At 39.2% G+C, this 20,926-nt stretch overlaps 1 protein-coding gene across 1 annotated transcript in view; it reads left to right on the plus strand.

The window, feature by feature from the left end:
• Window positions 1–452: 452 nt before the first annotated feature.
• Window positions 453–20,926, plus strand: part of fng (Fringe glycosyltransferase) — a 30,142-nt gene continuing 9,668 nt past the window's right edge. Inside the window, exons 1-3 of the mRNA XM_089698998.1 lie at window positions 453–896; window positions 7,909–7,957; window positions 9,203–9,305. Coding sequence (XP_089555124.1) covers window positions 606–896; window positions 7,909–7,957; window positions 9,203–9,305 — 443 coding nt within the window. The 5' untranslated portion in view covers window positions 453–605. The remainder of the gene's footprint in view (window positions 897–7,908; window positions 7,958–9,202; window positions 9,306–20,926) is intronic.

Raw genomic sequence — 20,926 nt, forward strand, 5'->3', positions numbered from 1 at the left:
TATTTTCAGAAATTTAAAACGCAATTATAATCTTCTAACTTAATTTGTTTTATGTGTTGTTATTTTTTTATGTAAGTTAAGGAACTTAAAATGTAGATACTACTTATATGAAAGGTGATCATTTTAATATATTTATAATTAGTGAGCACAGTTGAATAATAACCGATAAATTATATTGCCGATAATAATACACGTGATGTTTTAAAAACAAGAACAGAAGTAAACAGTTACTTTACGACCTGCATAAAATGTAAAAGATGCAACCATCGATGAAAGCAACAATTACTTGAGCCATTGACACGGGTGTCGCTGCCGGCGGTTGCGCAGGCGGCAGACAGGCGCACGCGCAGGTAGGCCTAACTGGAGCGAGGGAGACGACAACATGACGACCCTCTTTTGCTCGCACGTGGTGGGGCTGCAAAGCGCGGGCGTGTTCGCTGCTTGTGCTACATTTTTATTTAGTTTGTAACCGTTCTTTGATAAGAGCGGGCGGGCGTTCCGATGTACCGGTGTAAATAGTTGTGTTTTGTTTTTAAAAGTGCAGATGATTGACGAATTAAGACTTTCTCGAAGATATCGGCGCTGTGGCGCCTGCCGGCTCTGGCATGGGTGGACGCAGGCTGTTTAAAGCTGCGGCTTTGCTCATTGTTTTGGGATACAGCAGTTTGCTTTTTTATCAAGGCAGTGTAAACTTCAACTCGCAAGACAGTCGTGCGTCTGTGCAAGTTGCAGATTTATCTATTGAGCCTGTTACAAAAACTGTTTTGTACGACAGTGGACAGAGTAAAAACATAACGTTAAGTGATATATTTATAAGTGTTAAGACTACAAAACATTATCAATACACGAGATTGCCGATTATATTGAAGACGTGGTTCCAGTTAGCTAAGGAACAGGTAAGAGCGAAGACATTCCTTATTCCATTATGAATTTGCATGGTATCTATACGTAAATTATTTATTTAAATTAAACATTTTATGAGGAGTATATCTAGGTAATAAAATTTGTATTTTATAATAAAGCATAACACCATAATAGCTCATAATAGGTATCAATCATCTAAATCACCCGTTTTTAGATTTCATCTATTAATTTTGACGAAATCCATTTACATTTTAAAATATTCAAGCTAAATATTAAAAGATAACCTTTACGGTCAAGTCAGGTTAATATGCAAAATAGGTTTAAAAATAATATGTCCAAAATCTGATTCTCATTAGCATATTAACGTGACTACAGAGCGACAAAACTCTTAAAACCGTAATATTCAAAGCTTATCAGACAAACATTAAGGTTCAACACTTAGCTGGCTCATATCACAACAAATTAATGCTAAACAAATTAGTGAAGGAACATATTAAGATAAACTCAAACAATAAATAAGAACGTAGGTACCTAGAGAGTGTGACAAACATTGCATTGAATTAGAAACTTTAAAGAACACAAGCGATTGGATATCGAGCTTTTAAATAAATGTATGATTCAATTCACTGTAAGAAATTGAAACGAGAATATCAGGTAGGTCATTGTAAATTGTAACAGATGTACATTGTAGTTATGTTCTAGGAATCTTATCTTTAAGTTTTATGATGTTTATTATTTACTTGAGCTTTTGTAAAGCGCAGTATGGTCGACACAATTTCTACATTATATCATGACAATTTGCACTCTACTCAAACTGTGGGAAGTTTCATATTCTCTGGAGTATTAACTTCTGTAGTAGCTATTACATTTTACAACTCCTTTATAATAAACAATCCCAATTTCTATTGCATAATGCATTCTAATGTTTAATGTTTATTCCCTGTTCTATTCCTATTAGATTGCAATTGATTCTCATTACAATCTTCATCCGCAAAGTTTCCCGCGCATTCTTTATTCGTACTAATTTTTCCTCAACCAAGCTATTTGGTTAGCATTTCGACTCATCAAAAGTGGTATTCTATCTGAAGTTTAAATTGGACCGGATAAAAACTGGATGAAGTTATATTACAACTTTTGTATCATCTTTAAGCATCTTAATTTTATTATTTTTATCATGTCCATCTGCCAGGGGTTGTTAAACCTGTTCTTGGTGTCCTCGAAATCCCGTATCATTACAGCATCTGCCAAATCTAGTTGGAACCTGATCTCCATATTTGCATAAATTATACATATTTTTAAAATTTTCCAACAAGGTAAAACGACGATAATTAATAATAATTATCGACCGGCCGCGGCGTTTAAAATCTTATCAGATATAATCACGTGGTTGGTACATAACCCTATCAGATGGTTTATTTTATTTACTTATTTAATTACCATGCATTTTCAAATTTCGTAAAATTGTCCATTTTATACAAATAGATACAAAAAATTGACCATTGACAAAAACTGCTACTTACGAACAAAAACTAAATATGTAAGTACTTAAATAAAAATATTTTCACGTATAATTAAACTTTTAAAAGTCGCCAATTAAAATAGTTACAAGATAAACAACAGTCATAGATCTTATAACAACATTGTCTTTTATTGTGGAAACAGAGCACACACCGAACGACAGTAAATAAATTGTTCAGAAAATAACATATCGTACAACCGCTTGTGGATCCGTAGCCAAAGGTATCCTTGGACTTAATACGAAGATGAACCCATTATTCACGTCACTCGTATTCCACAACAGTGACAGAAACAATGTTATTACGGAAAAATGTTCCCTGTATACATTTATCTCACCGTTGGAGTCTGTGCTTAATCGTGTTTCGTATCGACTTAATAAAATGCCTTCTCTTGAACTTTGGCTCATACTGTTTTATTTGTTTCATATATATTAATTTTGGGTGCATCTCTTGAATAACAAATTAGGTTGCCCGCTACCTTCGTGTTTTAAAGAATTTGATTGCGCTGGTAGCGGATTAAACATTTTTATTTATGGCTAGTTCGTTATAACAAAACAAGGAGTATAAATTTCAACTTCACGTTTCAATTGCATTAAGATAGCAGAGCTAAAACCTATTAGAAGTCAAGTGAATTCGTTTCTGATTACACAGAACTCACAATCGTAGGTCGTGCGTCCCGTTTCCTGAATCTGGAGCGTGCATAATCGTCCATTAATCCTCGAGGACCAGCGCCCATTGTGCGGCGCGGGCGCAGCGCGTGGCGGCACGTGACCGGACTGTTGCTTTCGCCCTTTTTGTATCTGATTTATAAGTTCGCTCTTTTGAAGCTATTCTATAAACGTTTTTGTGTACTGCATTGGATATGGTGTTTGCGTTTGGTGCTCTTAAATTTCTCATTGCTGTTTTTGTTGAATTATTGTTTGGGTTTTAAGTATTACATTTTTTTCAGTATGAGTAAAATAATAAATTTTTTAAGTACCTAAGTAACATATCTAAATCATCTACTTATACACTTAGAAGACATGTCTACCTATTATCGAAAAGCTAATTTCTGAGAAGCTTGAAGGAAATCCTGCACTACGGTTAAACCCTGTTAAACCAACAAGAATGTTTAAAATCAAAATTTGATTATCATATTTTATGAATTAAAGAGCATTGTTAGTATCATGAATTATTAAAACTTTAAGCTGCACCTACATTATTGTGTATGTATTCTGTCAAATATATAGCATGTTCTTGAGCATGTTAATAATTTAGTGTTGTGTCATCTTCATTGTATTCAATTCACGTACACCACGTCACAGTGGGAATATTATATTAATTTTTAATATTGTTTTCTAAGATTTTGCCTTCTGTTTCTTTATAGACATAGGTACAAAGACGAATAAGTCAAAAAAGTTATTACGTTTGTTGATTACTTAATACTTACTCGTCTCTTGATGCTTGCATTTTAGCGAAATGAAAAATGCGTATGTACCTTGTATTACTTATATCTTACCGACTCGACCATAATGACAGCATTATCTTGCAATCGCCCATTATTTTTTATCATCAACATCAGCAAGAAAGCTATAAAACACAAAGGTGTCCCACGTAACGTATACGGAACGTAAATTTCCGATATATCACCGTTCGTTGACAGATCTCGTTTCCGCATATCGTGTTTCCTGGGCCTTATCACGGACCATTTGGATTTTTAAGGTGTGCGGTTCGGAGAAGGCAATCTTTGTTTACAGTGACTCTGTGTAACTCTAGAATGTTTTGCTAATAGAATAGTATAGATAGGAATGTTTGTGATTAACTTTTATGAAGCTTTAGCATGTCATATTTTGTTGTCTGATGAATGACTGCGTGCTACAGAAGAATTATGTTAATTATGAAATACACCAAGTTTACTGATTTCCATGCGAATAGAGCTTTGTTATGAACTTCATCTGAAAACTTATGTTGGATGTTTGAATTCTGTTTTATTTTATTTTTTAATCAAGGGTTGAAATTGCATGTTAAACCAATCGCATTTTTAATTCTGATTAAATATTGTATTAAGATAATAGTTTTAATCTTAGTGCTGAATTATTACTCCTTTTTGAATTCTATACCAATTTAACCCTCATTCAATAAGCTAGTTAAAGCGGCTGCTAACTTAAACGAATTTATTCCACAACCTGATTTCTCGCTTAAGAAATAGCAAGATAAGGTAAAGGTCTCACGTTCGCCCGTGCGGTGTCGAAATATTGACCCTTTGAGTTATCAGCGCAGTTAAACACTGAGGTAACCGGGCGTGGTTAATGCCATTTACCTACATAGATCTATCTGGATCTAGGATACTCTATTGAGTGACGCATACAACGAATAGAGTATTCGCATGTATATTCTGAATGTTTTGTGTAGGTATAGGCGGGATATTGCACCTTTGTGCATTCAATTTCAACGTTTTTCGATGGGTTATTTAATTGGTGTAACTGAAATAAACATTTTCACTCAAATCCTATCTGTGTGCTTACTTGATAAAAATATCGTATCTATTTTTATTAAGGCACTAGCTGTGCCCGCGACTTCGTCCGCGTGGAATAGTGACTGCATAGTAGTTACTACTTAACCCACAATTATTGAGTAAACACGTCTTGAAACACGTACTACCATAAACAACTAAATTATAAGTACTTACAGATTATTTTAAAGTTAAGAAACAAAATAAATAATAACACAAAATAACTGTAAGTAAAATTTATTACTAAACCGAGCTAAAAAACTTAGGTACAAAAGAGTTCAAAATTTCCAGGGTATGGCTATCCTCCCGCTCCCATATCCTTCTACTTTCACAGACTTTCAACTTTTCCCTTTCACCCCTAGTAAATGGCAGAACCGATTTTGATGTAAACCATGTCTAATTGTACCTATATGTACACGTCATATCCTTTCGTTTGGTGCTCCATTTGGATTATTTATCCCCACTATATCACCCCTAAGGTGCCCTATATGTAATAAACAGATGAACCGATTTTGATAAAACATGACTAATTGTAATTCAGACGTCAATTGATATGCCGCTTGAGTATATTATTTGACCACATTCGATTATTCATTCCCACTTTTACCGCTATCATCCAATAAATGGATGAACCGATTTTGATTAAATACCTATGCCTCATTATACTTCTCACGTCATGTCATGCCCTTTCATTTGATATGCCACTTAGGTATATTTGACAAAATTCATTTTTTTATTCTCACTTTTATACCTATATCCAATAAATGGATGAACCAATTTTGATAAAATATGTCTTATTGTACTTTACACGTCATGTCTTTCATTAGATACGTCACTTGAGTATATTTGATAAAATTCATTTATTTATTCCTACTTTTACCCCTATATAAAATAAATGGATGAACCGATTTTGATACAATTTAACTAATTGCTTCTGACAGGTCGTCTATTTTCATTTGATATATCACTTGGGTATAACTGACAACATTCATTTTTTCCATTCCCACTTTTACCCCTATATATAATAAATGGATGAACCGATTTTGATACACTATATCTAAGAACAACTAATGTAACAAAAAAAAAACGCATCTAATTCGTTTTACCCGTTAGCGAGCTACGGTTGCACAGACGGACACGCAAACACACATAGCGGACGTAACACCCCTCTTTTTGCGTTGGGGGTTAAAAATATAATACCTACCTACGACATAATTTAAAAGACATTTTATGTAGAAAATTTACCTAGAATTAGTAACCATAATGCTATCTGTGCAGGTTTTAGACTTATGAGCAAAAATCTAAATAAAGGTCCTTTGATCCCCCTACTACCCCCTCAGCTAAACCCCCCCCCCCCCACGGTACTTTCGATATGATCATCTGGACATGTCAAGGAATAACTTTAGCGTATAATTTACATAATAAAGTTATTCATGTATAGAATGCCTTAGCAAATGTTCGCCGTGATTACTTAAATGGTCATAACTTTTTTATTTATGAACCGATTGACATGAAATAAACACTAAATGTTAAGTGAAGCTTACCACAATATATTAGTGAAAACCGCATCTAAATCGGATAAGCCGTTTCTGAGATTAGCGTGCACGAACATACAGCCAAACAGACAAACAGACAAAAATTTTTTTAACTACAGTTTTGGGTTCAGGATCGATTTAATAATAACACCTGCTAAGTTTTTTTTTTATATTTTCATTGTACAGACATCACTTTTCTACAATTTTATTATATGTATTGATGATGATTGATATTGATGATGAATGTGAGATTGTGAGATGTGAATTTTCGTTCTCACCCAAAATCATGCACAATTATAACGAAAATGCGCTCCAACTGTAAATTCATAAATACTTAGGTTTTACAAATGCATTTTTCAATGTTGGTGTGCATTTTCATATTAATAGGCAGATAGGTACTTACATTTGAATTTGAATTTGAAAAAAGATATAAATAAATTGAAGACCATTGTTAGATTTCTTGATTACCTAAATACAAAAGGATAATTAAAACCCCTTTGACATTAACCTTAAGGTAATCAAAATACCATTTACGATGTTTTAAGATCGTTTTAAGCTATTTTCGAGCATACGTTAAAGGACTCATAAAGATAAGATATTTTCAAATGAGAATGTTAATACCTTCCATTTCAAAGAATTAGACTTAAATACTTTTTAATAGAAAAATTCGTCAGATTCTTTTGTTGTTCAAGATAAATCGATAATCAACACGGTTTCATGATTATTTTTTCGTTGTGTTTGTGAGGAAAATTTATTTCTGAACAAAAAAATAAAATAAGAGGCTCTTATAATTAGAAATTTAGACGATTATTAAACTGCTCCCAAATGACTGTAGGAACGTCAATCAAATTAGTTAGGTACCTAGGTTTTAATATTAATTATGAAACATTCTTCATAGGATAAACTTTAGGTATCTATCAATTACACAGTATTTGTCTTAACTACACTAAATGTGAAGACTATTCAATTTATTTCGTTAAGACTTAAATAAATCTTCTTTAACGCTCAATTCAGATTTATATCTTCGTATATCAAGGCTCCGTCAGCTAGACAAGCTGTGTTTTCCGCCCCAAATGCTAATGTTACGGCAATGTTGTCCCATTTACCGCCGTTTGTTGAAACACAATTGATAATAAGTTTTTATCGTTTATTTCGCCTTTTTATATTTGGCGTAATCAATTGTTTATCTGGAGAATTTTCATTGAAAGTTTTTTTGTAATTGAACACAATTCCTATTACGTTTTTATACTTACCATTATAATATTATAATTGTTAGCATATTTATAGACCTATATAATATGTTATTTTTAAACACAGAAACCCATTTAAAATATATATAATCGCACCCAAGTATTATTCTATTTTTCAACCAAAAATCTACGACAGACATTGAATTGCAAATCAGTTCAAAACTTGTATCAAAGAAAAGACAACTTACAGTGACCCAATATCACAGAATATGAACGAAAATATATTTATTTTATATTTTCTTTCTTTGCAGACATGGTTCTTTACGGATACAGACAACCGTCAACATCAAAATCAAACAAGTGAGTACTCAAAACTGCATTTATTCGAGTGGACAGTTACAAGCGCTTTCGAAGCGTATTTTAAGAATACTACGATTTTTTTTACTGAGCACGAGACACTTTTTAATTACTTTTTCACTTCAATATTATTTTTGTAAATAATATTTTACAGGGTGATTCTTTAAGCTTTATTCATGGTGTTTAAGAACGAAAAGAGCAATTTGTTAACGTAAATAAAAATAATACGCAAGAACTTAACTCTTCTATTTTCGTAGTAAATCCTGGAGCGCTTCACACCTTCACTAATTTTATTTCATTTCGGAGCTAGAAGTTCATAACCACATGTACAATTACATTTTTATAACAAAGGTTTTATGTAATTTAGTAGCTACAATATTTTTCAAATGCTGTATAATCGTAACATGCGTGATCACTATTTAATGTACATAATATGTCCGAATCTTGATTTCTGATTTAATTTAATATCTACGAACTGTTTAATAATATAACGAATAAAATAGCTGAAGAATAGCACGTAATTTAAAATAAGCAACGCCACATCTGTCTTAAAATAATATGTACCTATATGCTAGAATATGACTAAATTATTATCATCATATTATTATACATAACTAGATTTCCGCCCGCGGCTTCGCCCGCGTTTGCAAAGGAAAACCCGCATAGTTCCCGTTCCCGTGGGATTTCCGGGATAAAAACTATCCTATGTGTTAATCCAAGTTACCCTCTATATGTGTGCTAAATTTCATTGTAATCGGTTTAGTAGTTTTTACGTGAAAGAGTAACAAACATCCATACATCCATACATCCTTACAAACTTTCGCCTTTATAATATAGGTATTAGATATTACCTATGTTATTAATTGGATACAAGTTATACAAGCTCGTATTTTTTTAATAGTCGAGTACTTTTAACAATTGCATTAAGTTGTAAAATTTTATCCGATTCAACTTACGTAAACAGCTCGCGCAGAAAATCCAGGAACTCGGAGTTTTATATTTGCTTCTGCAATTCCAAGAATTAATCTACAAACTATCTCCCTAAAGCGGTGCACTTAGCAATTTCCAAAGGAAAACTTTGTTCGTACGTATAAGAATATTTCGTTCTTAAATTCAATGCTATACTGCGAGAGTTTGAAAATTACTAAATCACATTTCGTGCAAACACCCTGTATGTATCCCCGTGTATATGAATCGCGACTTTGTTGCTTGTATATTAAGGGTGTTAATTGCTTGTTTTGTTCGCAGACGGTCACATGGTAAACACGAATTGCTCGGCGTCACATCAACGAAAACACCTATGTTGCAAAATGTCCGTGGAGTACGACCGTTTTCTGGAGAGCGGTAAAAAGTAAGTGCCCTTTTAATATCAGGAAATAATCGTTATTGTAATAGCTGCGGCTGCATTCGGATATACAGGTGGTATTAAGTATTAACTAACGATCATGGATAGAAATAAAGTTTTATCATTTCATATTCGTATGTGGACAAATAATAAAAAGGTAATAAATAAACAATAATTCTTAACTAGGTACATTATTTTAATACCTTTTTTTTTTGCTGTCTATCAAGTACGTAGAAACTTTTTCACTGAATTACCTTATTTTATCCAAAGTACCCTAACTACTTGAAAATGCTTTGATAAAAATTATTTTAGATCAAAACATATTTTCCTCCAAAAAATAACTTACCTTTTGCATAAATAGGTACTAGGTAGGTATATCAAAATTTAAATCTATTTTCAATGGTACTTTAAAACACGTGTAATAAATAATAATATTTCAACGAAATCGTTGCAATATAAAATATAAATTTGATTACGTAAGCAACACCTGTCACGTTACTCCGGCTCTGAGGCAGCAATTAAAAAAGCAAAACTCAATTATCTGGTTTTAATTAAAATGCAACCTTATCCCTTATTCTTTTTATATTCAATGCCATTTTTATTAACCGCGAAGCTGCAACTCTTTCAAATATTTCTGCATTTAAACGCGGTTGTTAAATCTTTACAAACTTAATAATAAATTAATTTATAATATATGTCGGATTCCTACCGACCAAAACCCCACTGTGTTCCGTCAAGACGCATATTGGTAGAATTCCTCCGTGACCCCCGCACTACGGCCTGCTCGAACAGTATACCTACTATTTTCTGTAGATTGACACTTTTAAAAATTCGTTATATCTTTTGAATGGGATATCCAATTCTTTTCATTTAAAAAGTATTTTGCTGGTATTGAAACAGTCTATAATAAAACATCATTTAATGGGATAAGGATTAATATATGTGTATGGATAACATGGTTTGATTACTGTCGGCACTTCTATTTACTTTGAAAACGTAAAAAAGTTGTTGTAGTAACATAATTACTGAAGATGGACATATGGTATCGCGGACTTTCTTGTAGATATTGATCCATTCTATAATACCGTAGAACATTTTTTTGTTCTATCTTCAATAGATTCCGCAGCGCACGCGATGACAGAAGTTTTATTGAGGATTTTTTTACACCTTGGGTTACATTATTGCATTTTTGGTAAGGATCTCTAATTTTTTTGAAAATGCAATATAGCCTATGTTGCTCAGTAAAGATGCAGCTTTCTAATGGTGAAAGAATTTTTGAAATCGGTCCAGTAGTTTTTGCGTGAAAACCATACATACATACATACATACATACATACATACTTACAAACTTTTCCTCTTTATAATATTAGTATAGACTAGCTTTCCGCCCGCGGCTTCGCCCGCGCAGTCAAAGAAAAACCATCATAGTTCCCGATCCCGTGGGATTCCCGGGATTGCGTCGTTTTCCTGGGATAAAAAGTAGCCTATGTCCTTTCTCGGGTATCAAAATATCTCCATACCAAATTTCATGCAAATTGGTTCAGTAGTTTAGGCGTGATTGAGTAACAGACAGACAGACAGAGTTACTTTCGCATTTATAATATTAGTATGGATATGGATACGTAAAGACATTGTGTTGCTTTGACTTGCATTATCTGTACTTTTTCAAAAAAAGATTTTACATTTTTAAGTCGGCTAAGCTTTTGCTTAATTGGGTTTTCCCAATTAGAGCGTCAAAGAACAACAATTAAAAAAATATGAAGAGAAGTATAACTTTTTGAATCAACATGAAATAGCCATTTCTTATAACGAAGCAACTATTTAAAACACCATTATTAAACAATGGGCGTAAAGATTTGTTTCCAAACATTACTACTATTAAGTTATAAGCTATACCTTCTCTATCAAACAAAATGGGAACAATTAAAACTCAATCAGAATAATATATAACAAGTCTACAAAGCGGATGCTATTAATCACCGTTGTAATTATACTGTACACGGCTATTAGTACTGCTTTAAGCTTAATACTGATAATAAATAATATTTTTCGTAATGCATATCGGAGTTAATTTGAAATTAACGGTAACTAGTGCAAGTACATTAATGTTTTCACATGGAAACGATGTCACCAACCCTATTGAATCACACAATATCGGCTTTTTAAGCTGTTAAAGATAAACTAGTTTTTTTTTTATCTCCGTCCTTTTATTACAACCAAAAATGTGGAAGAAACATCAAACCAAAGTATATTGCTTTCCAATAAAATAATGTAAAATATAATAATAATCCAATAAATTCCAATTTCAAAACCCTTTTAAAATTCTCCGATTTGTCTAACCTCCACAGACAAACAAAGATTCAAACTTTTGTTACTTTTGTTATTCCGGGGACTGATGGATTAAAAAGAACTCTAGTTACAATAACATTCACAGATAAGCAAAGATTCTAACTTTAATAACAATATTTTGCGCCGAGGTTAAAAAATTGTAAACAAGCAGTGGCAGGTGCCCGGCCTGCTTTATAACGTCTGTGTTCGTTAAAATTCCTTATCAATTGCCATCCCTGTCTTTCCCTGTCAATCAGTGACACATTCAATTGTAAAGTAATATGTGCGAGAGAGACAAAGAGAATCAGAATAATATTAGATGCAGGTTGTTATAATCTTTCAGTGTTAGGTTTTTATAAAAATTTATTCATGAATTCAACGAATGGGATAAGGTTAAAAATATATTGTATTTCAATTTACATTTTCATTGAAATTAAGATTGAAATGGTTGAATTATTGCTCAGAAATAGAACTAGTGCTTTAGGATAATACCTACTCTAGATAATAGAGAGGAATTAACCTTTATCCTAGAGTTAGTTTAAGCCAATTAATTTTCCTCGTTTATTTTGTTATAATAATATTAATATTATTTTATTTAATAAATTACTTCGATTTTAAAATGCGTTTGAGAGATAATATTATCCAGTAAAACAACATTGTTGATTCAGACTCGAAGTATATGCTCAGCTTTTTTGTTTTGAGTAAAAACAAGACGCTCTTAACTTCTGTTTTTAGAAGCTTCACTGTTCAAATAATGGGCCTTTTGTTTGTACTTACTAATGACCATAACAATACCATCGAAGACTGTAATTGGTCATTACTAATGTAAAATATTTATGTAAAGAGAAAGGAAACGTTCACGTGATGTTATTTTTTCTAATAAAGTTCGGAATTTTAATGCATCAGATAATATGTGTTGAGCTTTTCCTTTTTACAAAAGCGCCTTAATATGAGTCCTTAAAACAAAAATTCTAACTAAATAAATTAGCATTTTACTGTTCTTTTGCATCTATTTCCGTGATACCGTAAATTCGGTAGCCACTATCGCTTCTATACGAGGTTACGCAATGACTGTCCACATTGAAGTATTCTCTAAACATAATATTATAAAACGCTGTGTCGCCCAAACATTATGTACCCACCGTACAATATAATATCACTACCTGCATTGTATGCTTAGCCATCATGAATATCCTATTAGCTGAACGTCACTGACTCTGGTCCAACCTCAATGTTCAAATACATACGATAATGGCTTTTTGAGAGTAAGACCAATATTATTTTGGGCACACAACAATTTTCACGCGTTTACACAGGGCTCCGACCACTGTTTTTGTTAGAATTGCCTTGTTTTTCTTCCCATAGAACTGTTTGCGTACGATCGCTGTCAACTACTTTAAACTATTTGTTATTTGAAATTATTGGAATCTTCGGTATTCACGTTCTAAATTATGTATAATGACGGTATACAATGCTATTAAATGTATTCTTAGATTTTATTTATAGAGATGCAGAAGATTTTAAGAGTCCCTTGACGTTGGATGAGAAATATTTGAACAATTTGAATTTCTAACTCAAGCTGCGTACTCCTCATTGTTCCCCTTGGACCTCTCTCTAATTTAGAAGGCCTTCTTTTTATTCAAACAGCCGAGCTTAGATAATCGAATTATTATCGAATTGATACCTCGTAAGTCGTATGTGTCCGTAAATCAGTGTTTAAAATGTAAAACACAAACTGGAATCGGGGAAATAGTTTATATTCATTGGAGTGCAAACTTACTTTTCCGATGGGCATTTTAAATTTAAAATTTCTCCTTGCGACTCAGGTGTCTAGGAATGGACTAGATTCCGCAAATGATTGTAGTATTCAGCTCGGTTCATTTATTATTCCCGCTTGTGGAAACATTCGATAGAATCACTGTTTGATTCATGAATAAGTGTTTTTCTCCTCGAGACCTTTAATATCCGAGTAATAATTTTTCTCGTTTCAAATCAATCGCTACTTTGATGTATTGTAAATCACGAATTCTGAGCAGGCTTTTGATTAATTGCTTTGGAAATACGTTGGGATTGAATAATGTCATTTCGGTCCATCATCCTCTTGCAGGAAGTCAGGTACGAAGTTGTAGGACCACCGAGACGATTGAAGCAGGTTTTTCGATCAATAAAAAGTGATATGCCAATTATTTTTGTAGCGTTCATCTAAATCATGTCGTCATTTTTCGTGACATTGTTATTCGTCACTTGTTAATTGTTGAACTTTTTTGAAGGAAGGAATATTTGCAACAAATTATACTGTCAGTGAGAGGATTTGCAATACAACATTAAAAATCCTCTGTTCTTCTCTAACTCTCATTCACCTGAGAGTGGATTAAGTTCTAATACTTTAGAGTATTAGAACTTAATCCACTCTCAGGTGCAGTTTTAACTAGAAGTTTCCTGACACTTTATTGGTTACAGGGAGACAGAGCACCGTCGGATTAGCGTATCCGACATTTATCCCACAGGAAATATTAGTTGAGAAGCTGGTGGCAATAAATGATAAATGTTTCACTTGTTATTGTATTGATTTGAATGCGAAAATTTAACAAGAGTTGTAATTTTTATTGGCTTAGTTTATTGACATTGTGCACGACAAACCGTAAAGTACCTAATTTATTGTAAATATAACGTTAGAATCCTGAAGGCTTACGCCTGAAGGCTTATAAAATAATTAGTATGAAAAGAAATACGAATTTGTTCTAGTTACATTGAAAAGTTTATGTTTTGTAAAGCAAACTATCTAACTAGTCTAGTAGAGTAAAATAAGTGTTCAGTATAAAATCCTGAAGGCTTATCCCTGAAGGATTATTTGTATAGTAAAGTATAAGTAACAGTTCGTACGTAAAGTTATTTGTGTTGTCTATTGCATAAAGATTTATGAAGGCTTATGCCTGAAAGGTTATTATTGTGTTAAGAATGTTTGGTAGAATAGTAAATGTTTATATTTTGTTTTGATATTGTAGATGTTTAATTGTAGATTGTAAATGTTTGTGTTTCTTAAGATAATATTAGTAAATGTTTATGTCTTTCGTATATTAGTGAATGTTTATGTCTTTCTTTATGTTTTATGAATATTTTAATTGTGTGATATTAGGATTTAATTGATATTATTGTATTTCGTCATGCGACAGCGTCACGTCCGCGACTGAGCGCACACGCCGTCCCCCGCAGTATATTTATACACCTGAAGCGGGGGACGGGGTAGTATAAAAGAAAATTTGTAAAGAATTGTGCGCGCAGTCTAAACGGGGCGCTGGCGGAGTATGTTATAGATGTAATATTAAAATAATATGTTGTAATAATTAAGATGAACACAATAAAATTGTAAAACAATGTAAAAATAAATGATTGAGAAATAAAGAGTGAGGTAAGGGGCGTGGCTAGCCGGAGTGGAGGGGATAACGCGTAAAGTATAAATATGGACGCAAAACCGGTTGCGTCACGGCATTCCAGTTCCACCCGCGCTTCAGAAAAGCAAGAAGAATAACTCCGCTCCGGCTCGGCACCCTGGCCCTCTACGTATGAAGAAATAATTGTTTGTATTATTTACAAACCCCCACACCACTACAGTCCACTAAGAGAGGGCCTTCAGCCGACATTAACATTGGTCAGCTTCGAGCCGGATAAGAAGAAAAATGAACACGAGAAGCCGGAGCGGAAGAGGAACAACACCGTCAGCATCAGAAACGACCGCCACCGCCACAGGAACGTCGTCTACGAATACGTCGGGAGAAACGAGCTACACTACGGGGACATCGGAGACCTGCACGACCGCGACGAGAACGACGAGGACAGAGGAGAAGAGCAGCTCGACGCCAGCTACGCCGAGCACCATGCCCGTCGACAAGTTGCAGCCAGCACCGTCACCCGTCGTGGGATACACAAACGCCGCTTTCGCGGCGCCAGCCGACAACACCGACGCGCCGACGACCGCCGCCTCCGCGGCGCCGACGAGCAACGTACACCTGAATACAAACGCCGCTCTCGCGGCGCCATCGAACGTCGCCGCCGGGTCGCCAGCACGCCGCTCGAAGACGCTCCGCCAGGCATCAGAGGTGCGGTCGCGGCGCTCCGTAGCCTCCCGCAAGAGACTCCTCGCGGAGTTGGAGGTGAAAGAGCGCCTAGCCGAACTGAAGCTGGAACAAGCGAAGGCCGCAGCAGAACTGGAAAAGGCGCGGCTGGAAAGAATACGCGCCGAAGAAGAATCAACAACGGAAGAGGAAGAAGAGGACTACGAACCGGAACGACGGGTCGAGTCGTGGTTGGAACAACATTTAAGCCAGCCACTGCCACCCGCCGCCAACCCGACTCGCGAGCTCTCACCGCCACGCTACACAGCGAAGAACGCCGACAACAAGGAAGATCGAGGATGGGGGGCCCGCCAGGAACAAGACGACGGGCCACGGGAACCGAAGAAATACCCGCCCACGCGGTCACCAGAAGTTGCGGCAATTGTAACCGCCTTCAATGAAGTCGCAAGAAGCCAAAGAAAAGTAATAAGATACGGCGGTGAACTGCCAACGTTCACCGGCTCTAGTCACGAGTGGCTATCATTCAAGGCATCGTATGAAGAAACTGAAGAAGGATTCACCGACGGGGAAAACGTCGCACGATTGAGAAAGGCGCTGAAAGGAGCAGCCCTAGAAGCCGTCACCGCCCTACTCATATCGCACACCGGACCCGAGAAAATCATTGAAGCCCTGCAGAGGAGGTTCGGCCGCCCAGACGCGCTGGTTCTGGGTGAAATGGAAAAAATCAAGTTGCTGCCGCGAGTAACGGACAACCCGCGGGACATCTGCATATTCGCAAACAAAATATCGAATATCGTCGCCACCGTCGAAGTTTTAAGAAAACAAGAATACCTGCACAGCCCGGAAATGCTGCGGCAGGTACTGGAAAAGCTGACGCCGATCATGAAAAATAAATGGTACGACTTCGCTGCCGACGAACGCGACAAGACACCGCTACTGAAAAAGCTCGCAGAATTCCTGAATAAAGAAGCAGACAAGTGCTCCAGCTACGCTCCATTAGATACAGAAACAAGGAAAAGGACGGAGCGAGCCTACGCAACGAACGACGCGAGCGAGCGAGAAACAAGATGCCCGATGTGCGAGCGAGAGCACAAACTCGTCGAGTGTCGACAATTTACGAACAGCGACGTAAATGCACGATGGGAAATAGCGAAGAAATATCGAGTGTGCTTCCGCTGTCTTCGAAGCAAACATCAACGAGCAACATGCCGCGCTCGTCCTTGCGGCCTCAACGGGTGCACCATGAAGCACCACAAGATGCTCCACCATACCAAGACAGCGGAAAAGAAAATTGAAGAAACAGCGCAACCGCAAGCCAGTGAAGAGAAAGTCCTAGTGTCAGCGATTAACATCAACAGCGCCACGTCGGAGCAACCTACGCGCCGCCGCGCGTATCTGAAGATCGCTCCCATCACCATCATGGGACCGAAAGGAAAATGCGACACGTACGCGCTGCTCGACGAGGGAAGCACGGTGACCATCATTGAAACGGCGCTTGCAGAGCAGCTGGGTCTCGACGGGCCACGCGAGTCCATCACAATTCAAGGCGTGAATGGGCACGAGAATGATCACGAATACAGCAAGAGAGTGAAGGCACGAGTACGAGGACGACATGAAGAAAAAGAATACGCATTAGACAACGCCCGCACCGTGCACCAGCTCCACGCATTCACGCAGTCCATCCGCGAGAGTGACATCGCCCGTTGCAACCATCTGCACGACCTGCAAGAGGACCTACTGTATGAAAATGCAACACCGAAGCTGCTGATAGGACAAGACAACTGGGAGCTCATTATAACGCGAAAACTACGGCACGGCAAGAGGAATCAGCCCGTCGCTTCGAAGACATTATTAGGATGGGTCCTGCACGGCTGCCGCTCCTCGAACCAGCACCCAGTTTTGTTCTGTTCTCATCTCTCGGAAGCGGAGAAGTCACCTGACACACTCGAAAATATGATGAAGAAATACTTCGAATTAGAATCCATCGGCATCGAACCCAAAAGACAGCGCAGCGACCCGGAGCAGCAGGCACTCAGCATATTGGAAAAGAAAAGTCAACGCCTGCCGTCCGGCCGATATGAAACCGGACTCCTATGGAGAGACGAGTCCGCAGATACACCGAACAACTACGGCGACACATTGAAAAGATTGAAGACATTAGAAAAGAAATTGGACAAAGACGGAGAGCTGAAAAAACAATATGAAGAAAGGATAGAAAATCTACTCTCGTCCGGCTACGCAGAGAGGGCGCAGACTCCGCCCACCGGCGGGAGAGTGTGGTACCTCCCGCACTTTCCAGTGATTAACCCGGACAAAGCGAAGATTCGTCTGGTGCACGACGCGGCCGCTAAGTCACACGGCCGCTCTCTCAACGACATGCTGCTGCCCGGGCCCGACCTGCTACAATCTCTGCCTGCCGTCATCATGAAGTTCCGTCAGCATCCAATCGCCGTGTCCGCCGACATCAAGGAAATGTTCATGCAGATAAAAATTATAGAAGAAGACCGTGACGCGCTACGCTTCCTCTGGCGTGGCGATCGACGCGACGACGGGCCGCCCGATGAATATCGTATGACATCGCTCATCTTCGGCGCCTCTTCATCACCGTGCACCGCACTCTACATCAAGAATAGAAACGCGCAAGAACACGCGAACGAGAGTCCGGCAGCCGCGCGCGCGATTCAAGAGAACCATTATATGGACGACTATATACATAGCTACGCGTCCGAAGATGAAGCAAGGGAGATAACGGCGCACGTCGATCGCATACATCGATACGCCGGCTTCGAGCTGCGTGGGTGGGCATCGAACAATGAAAACGCGATAAGAAACTTTACGAACACCGGGGCGACCACCGTCGAGATCGGCGGGAGCGAGACAGAGCGAACATTGGGACTACTCTGGCACGTGAAACAAGACTACATCGGTTTTCGCGTAAACACAAAACGTGTACCACAGGAAATAATCGAAAATAAGCGAACACCTACGAAGAGAGAAGCCCTCAGTCTCATCATGTCGGTCTTCGACCCACTCGGCCTCATCGCGCCCATCCTCACACCGGCGAAAAGAATAATGCAAGATACGTGGAAGTACAACACCGGCTGGGACGACCCCATTCCCGGCGCGCTACAACATCGCTGGGAAAACTGGGTGGCGAATATACGGCACCTCGACGCGCTCCGCATCCCACGCTGCTATGACTACGAACCCGCGGCTGAGAGAGAGATACACACATTCGTGGACGCCAGCGAAGAAGCATACGCAGCAGTCGTGTACATAAGAGCGACGCGCGCCGACGGATCGATAAACATCGCGATCGCCGCCGCGAAAAGCAGGGTCACGCCCACGAAACCGATATCGATCCCACGTCTAGAGCTGCAAGCCGCCCTGCTCGGAGCACGCCTCACACGAACAGTCGAGGAGGGTCACGACTTCGCCTTCAAAAGAAAAGTGTATTGGAGCGACTCAAGAACAGCACTTGCATGGATACGCAGCGAGCCACGTACATATAAAACATTCGTGGCGCACCGGCTAGCCGAAATAGAAGACCTCACGAAGAAGGATGAATGGCGCTGGGTCCCCACGGCGCACAATACGGCGGACGACGCTACACGCAACACCCCCGCTGACTTCGACCCGCAACACCGTTGGTTCACCGGTCCAGACTTCCTCCGCTACGAAGAATGCGACTGGCCGGTTGAGAAGAAAGAAAACATCATCACCGACACGGGCGAAGAAAAAGAAAAATGCGGCGCGCTGAACACGTCGGACCCCGCCCCCGCATTCATCGACATCGAGCGCTTCTCACAATGGACACGGCTAGTGCGCACAACGGCCCGCGTACTGCAATTCATCGAACTCTGTCGTCGCCCCAAACAACTCGTCAATGCAACACGTCGAAAACGTACAAGAAAAAATGAAGAAAAAGACGCGACGTGGAAAAGAAATGTGAAAAAGAACAATGAAAAAATCGCCTCGCGTCCGAACAATGAAGAAAGAAAATATAGAATATTAAGTGCGCGCCACCTACGCGCCGCGGAAAATATACTTGTGAAATTAGCACAGAAAGCAACGTACGGGAAAGAGATAGCGATACTACAGCAAGGACACCCGCTCACTGAAAAATATCAAGGTCCGCTAGCGGGATTAAGTGTCGCCTTAGACGAAAACGGAATACTGAAACTACGAGGAAGAGTGAATGAAGCCAGCGCGATCGAGGCAGAGGCCGCAAACCCGACAGTGCTCGACGGAAAACACAAGTATACGCAGCTCTATATACAACACATACATGAAAAACTGCATCACGGCGGCGTCGAAATTGTAGTAAACGAACTAAGACAAAGACTGTGGATAACAAGAATACGACCCGCGACAAAGGAGGTGTTAAAGAGCTGCCCGCGCTGCCGCCTGCTGCGCGCGAAGCCCGCGCGCCCATCGACCGGCAACCTGCCCGCCGCACGCCTCGCGCATCACGCGCGCCCATTCACATTCACCGGACTCGACTACTTCGGCCCGCAAGAGGTAACCGTCGGCCGACATCGAGAGAAGCGCTACGTGGCCCTCTTCACGTGCTTAACATCGCGTGCCATACATCTGGAGGTCGTCGTGTCACTCAGCACCGATTCAGCGATCAACGCGCTGCGCCGCTTCATAGCGCGGCGCGGCTGCCCGGCCGAGATATGGAGTGACAACGCAACGTGCTTCCGCGCGGCCAACAGAGAGCTCACGGACGCGTGGGCCGCACTTGAAGAAGAAGCAGCAGCCCGCCGCATCAGTTGGCGCTTCCTTCCGCCGGCCGCCCCATTCATGGCCGGCGCGTGGGAGCGCATGGTACGCACCGTGAAAGAAGCCCTACGCCACACGCTTCACGAGCAGCGCCCGAGCGACGAGACGCTCGCCACACTCCTCGCCGAAGTAGAAGCCACCGTGAACTCACGCCCACTCACTCATGTGGCCGTGACGCCCGACGTGCCGCCCGCCATCACACCGAATATGATCCTGCTGGGCTCCAACTGCTACGTGCCGCCACCCTGCACCATCGAGGAAGACCAAACAACAGCGCGCACACACTGGAAGCGCGCGCAGCAGCTCGCCGACACCTTCTGGCGACGCTGGGTGCGAGAGTACCTGCCCGTACTCCAACAGCGGCGGGAGCCCCACGCAAGCGGCGCGGCCCCCAAGATCGGCGACCTGGTCATCGTGTGCGACTCCAATCAACCAAGGAAC

This window comes from Colias philodice, chromosome 9 (assembly GCF_061535455.1).
Source record: "Colias philodice isolate Cphi_HAF_F1 chromosome 9, ilColPhil1 Martin Lab GWU primary, whole genome shotgun sequence".
NCBI lineage: Eukaryota > Metazoa > Arthropoda > Insecta > Lepidoptera > Pieridae > Colias > Colias philodice.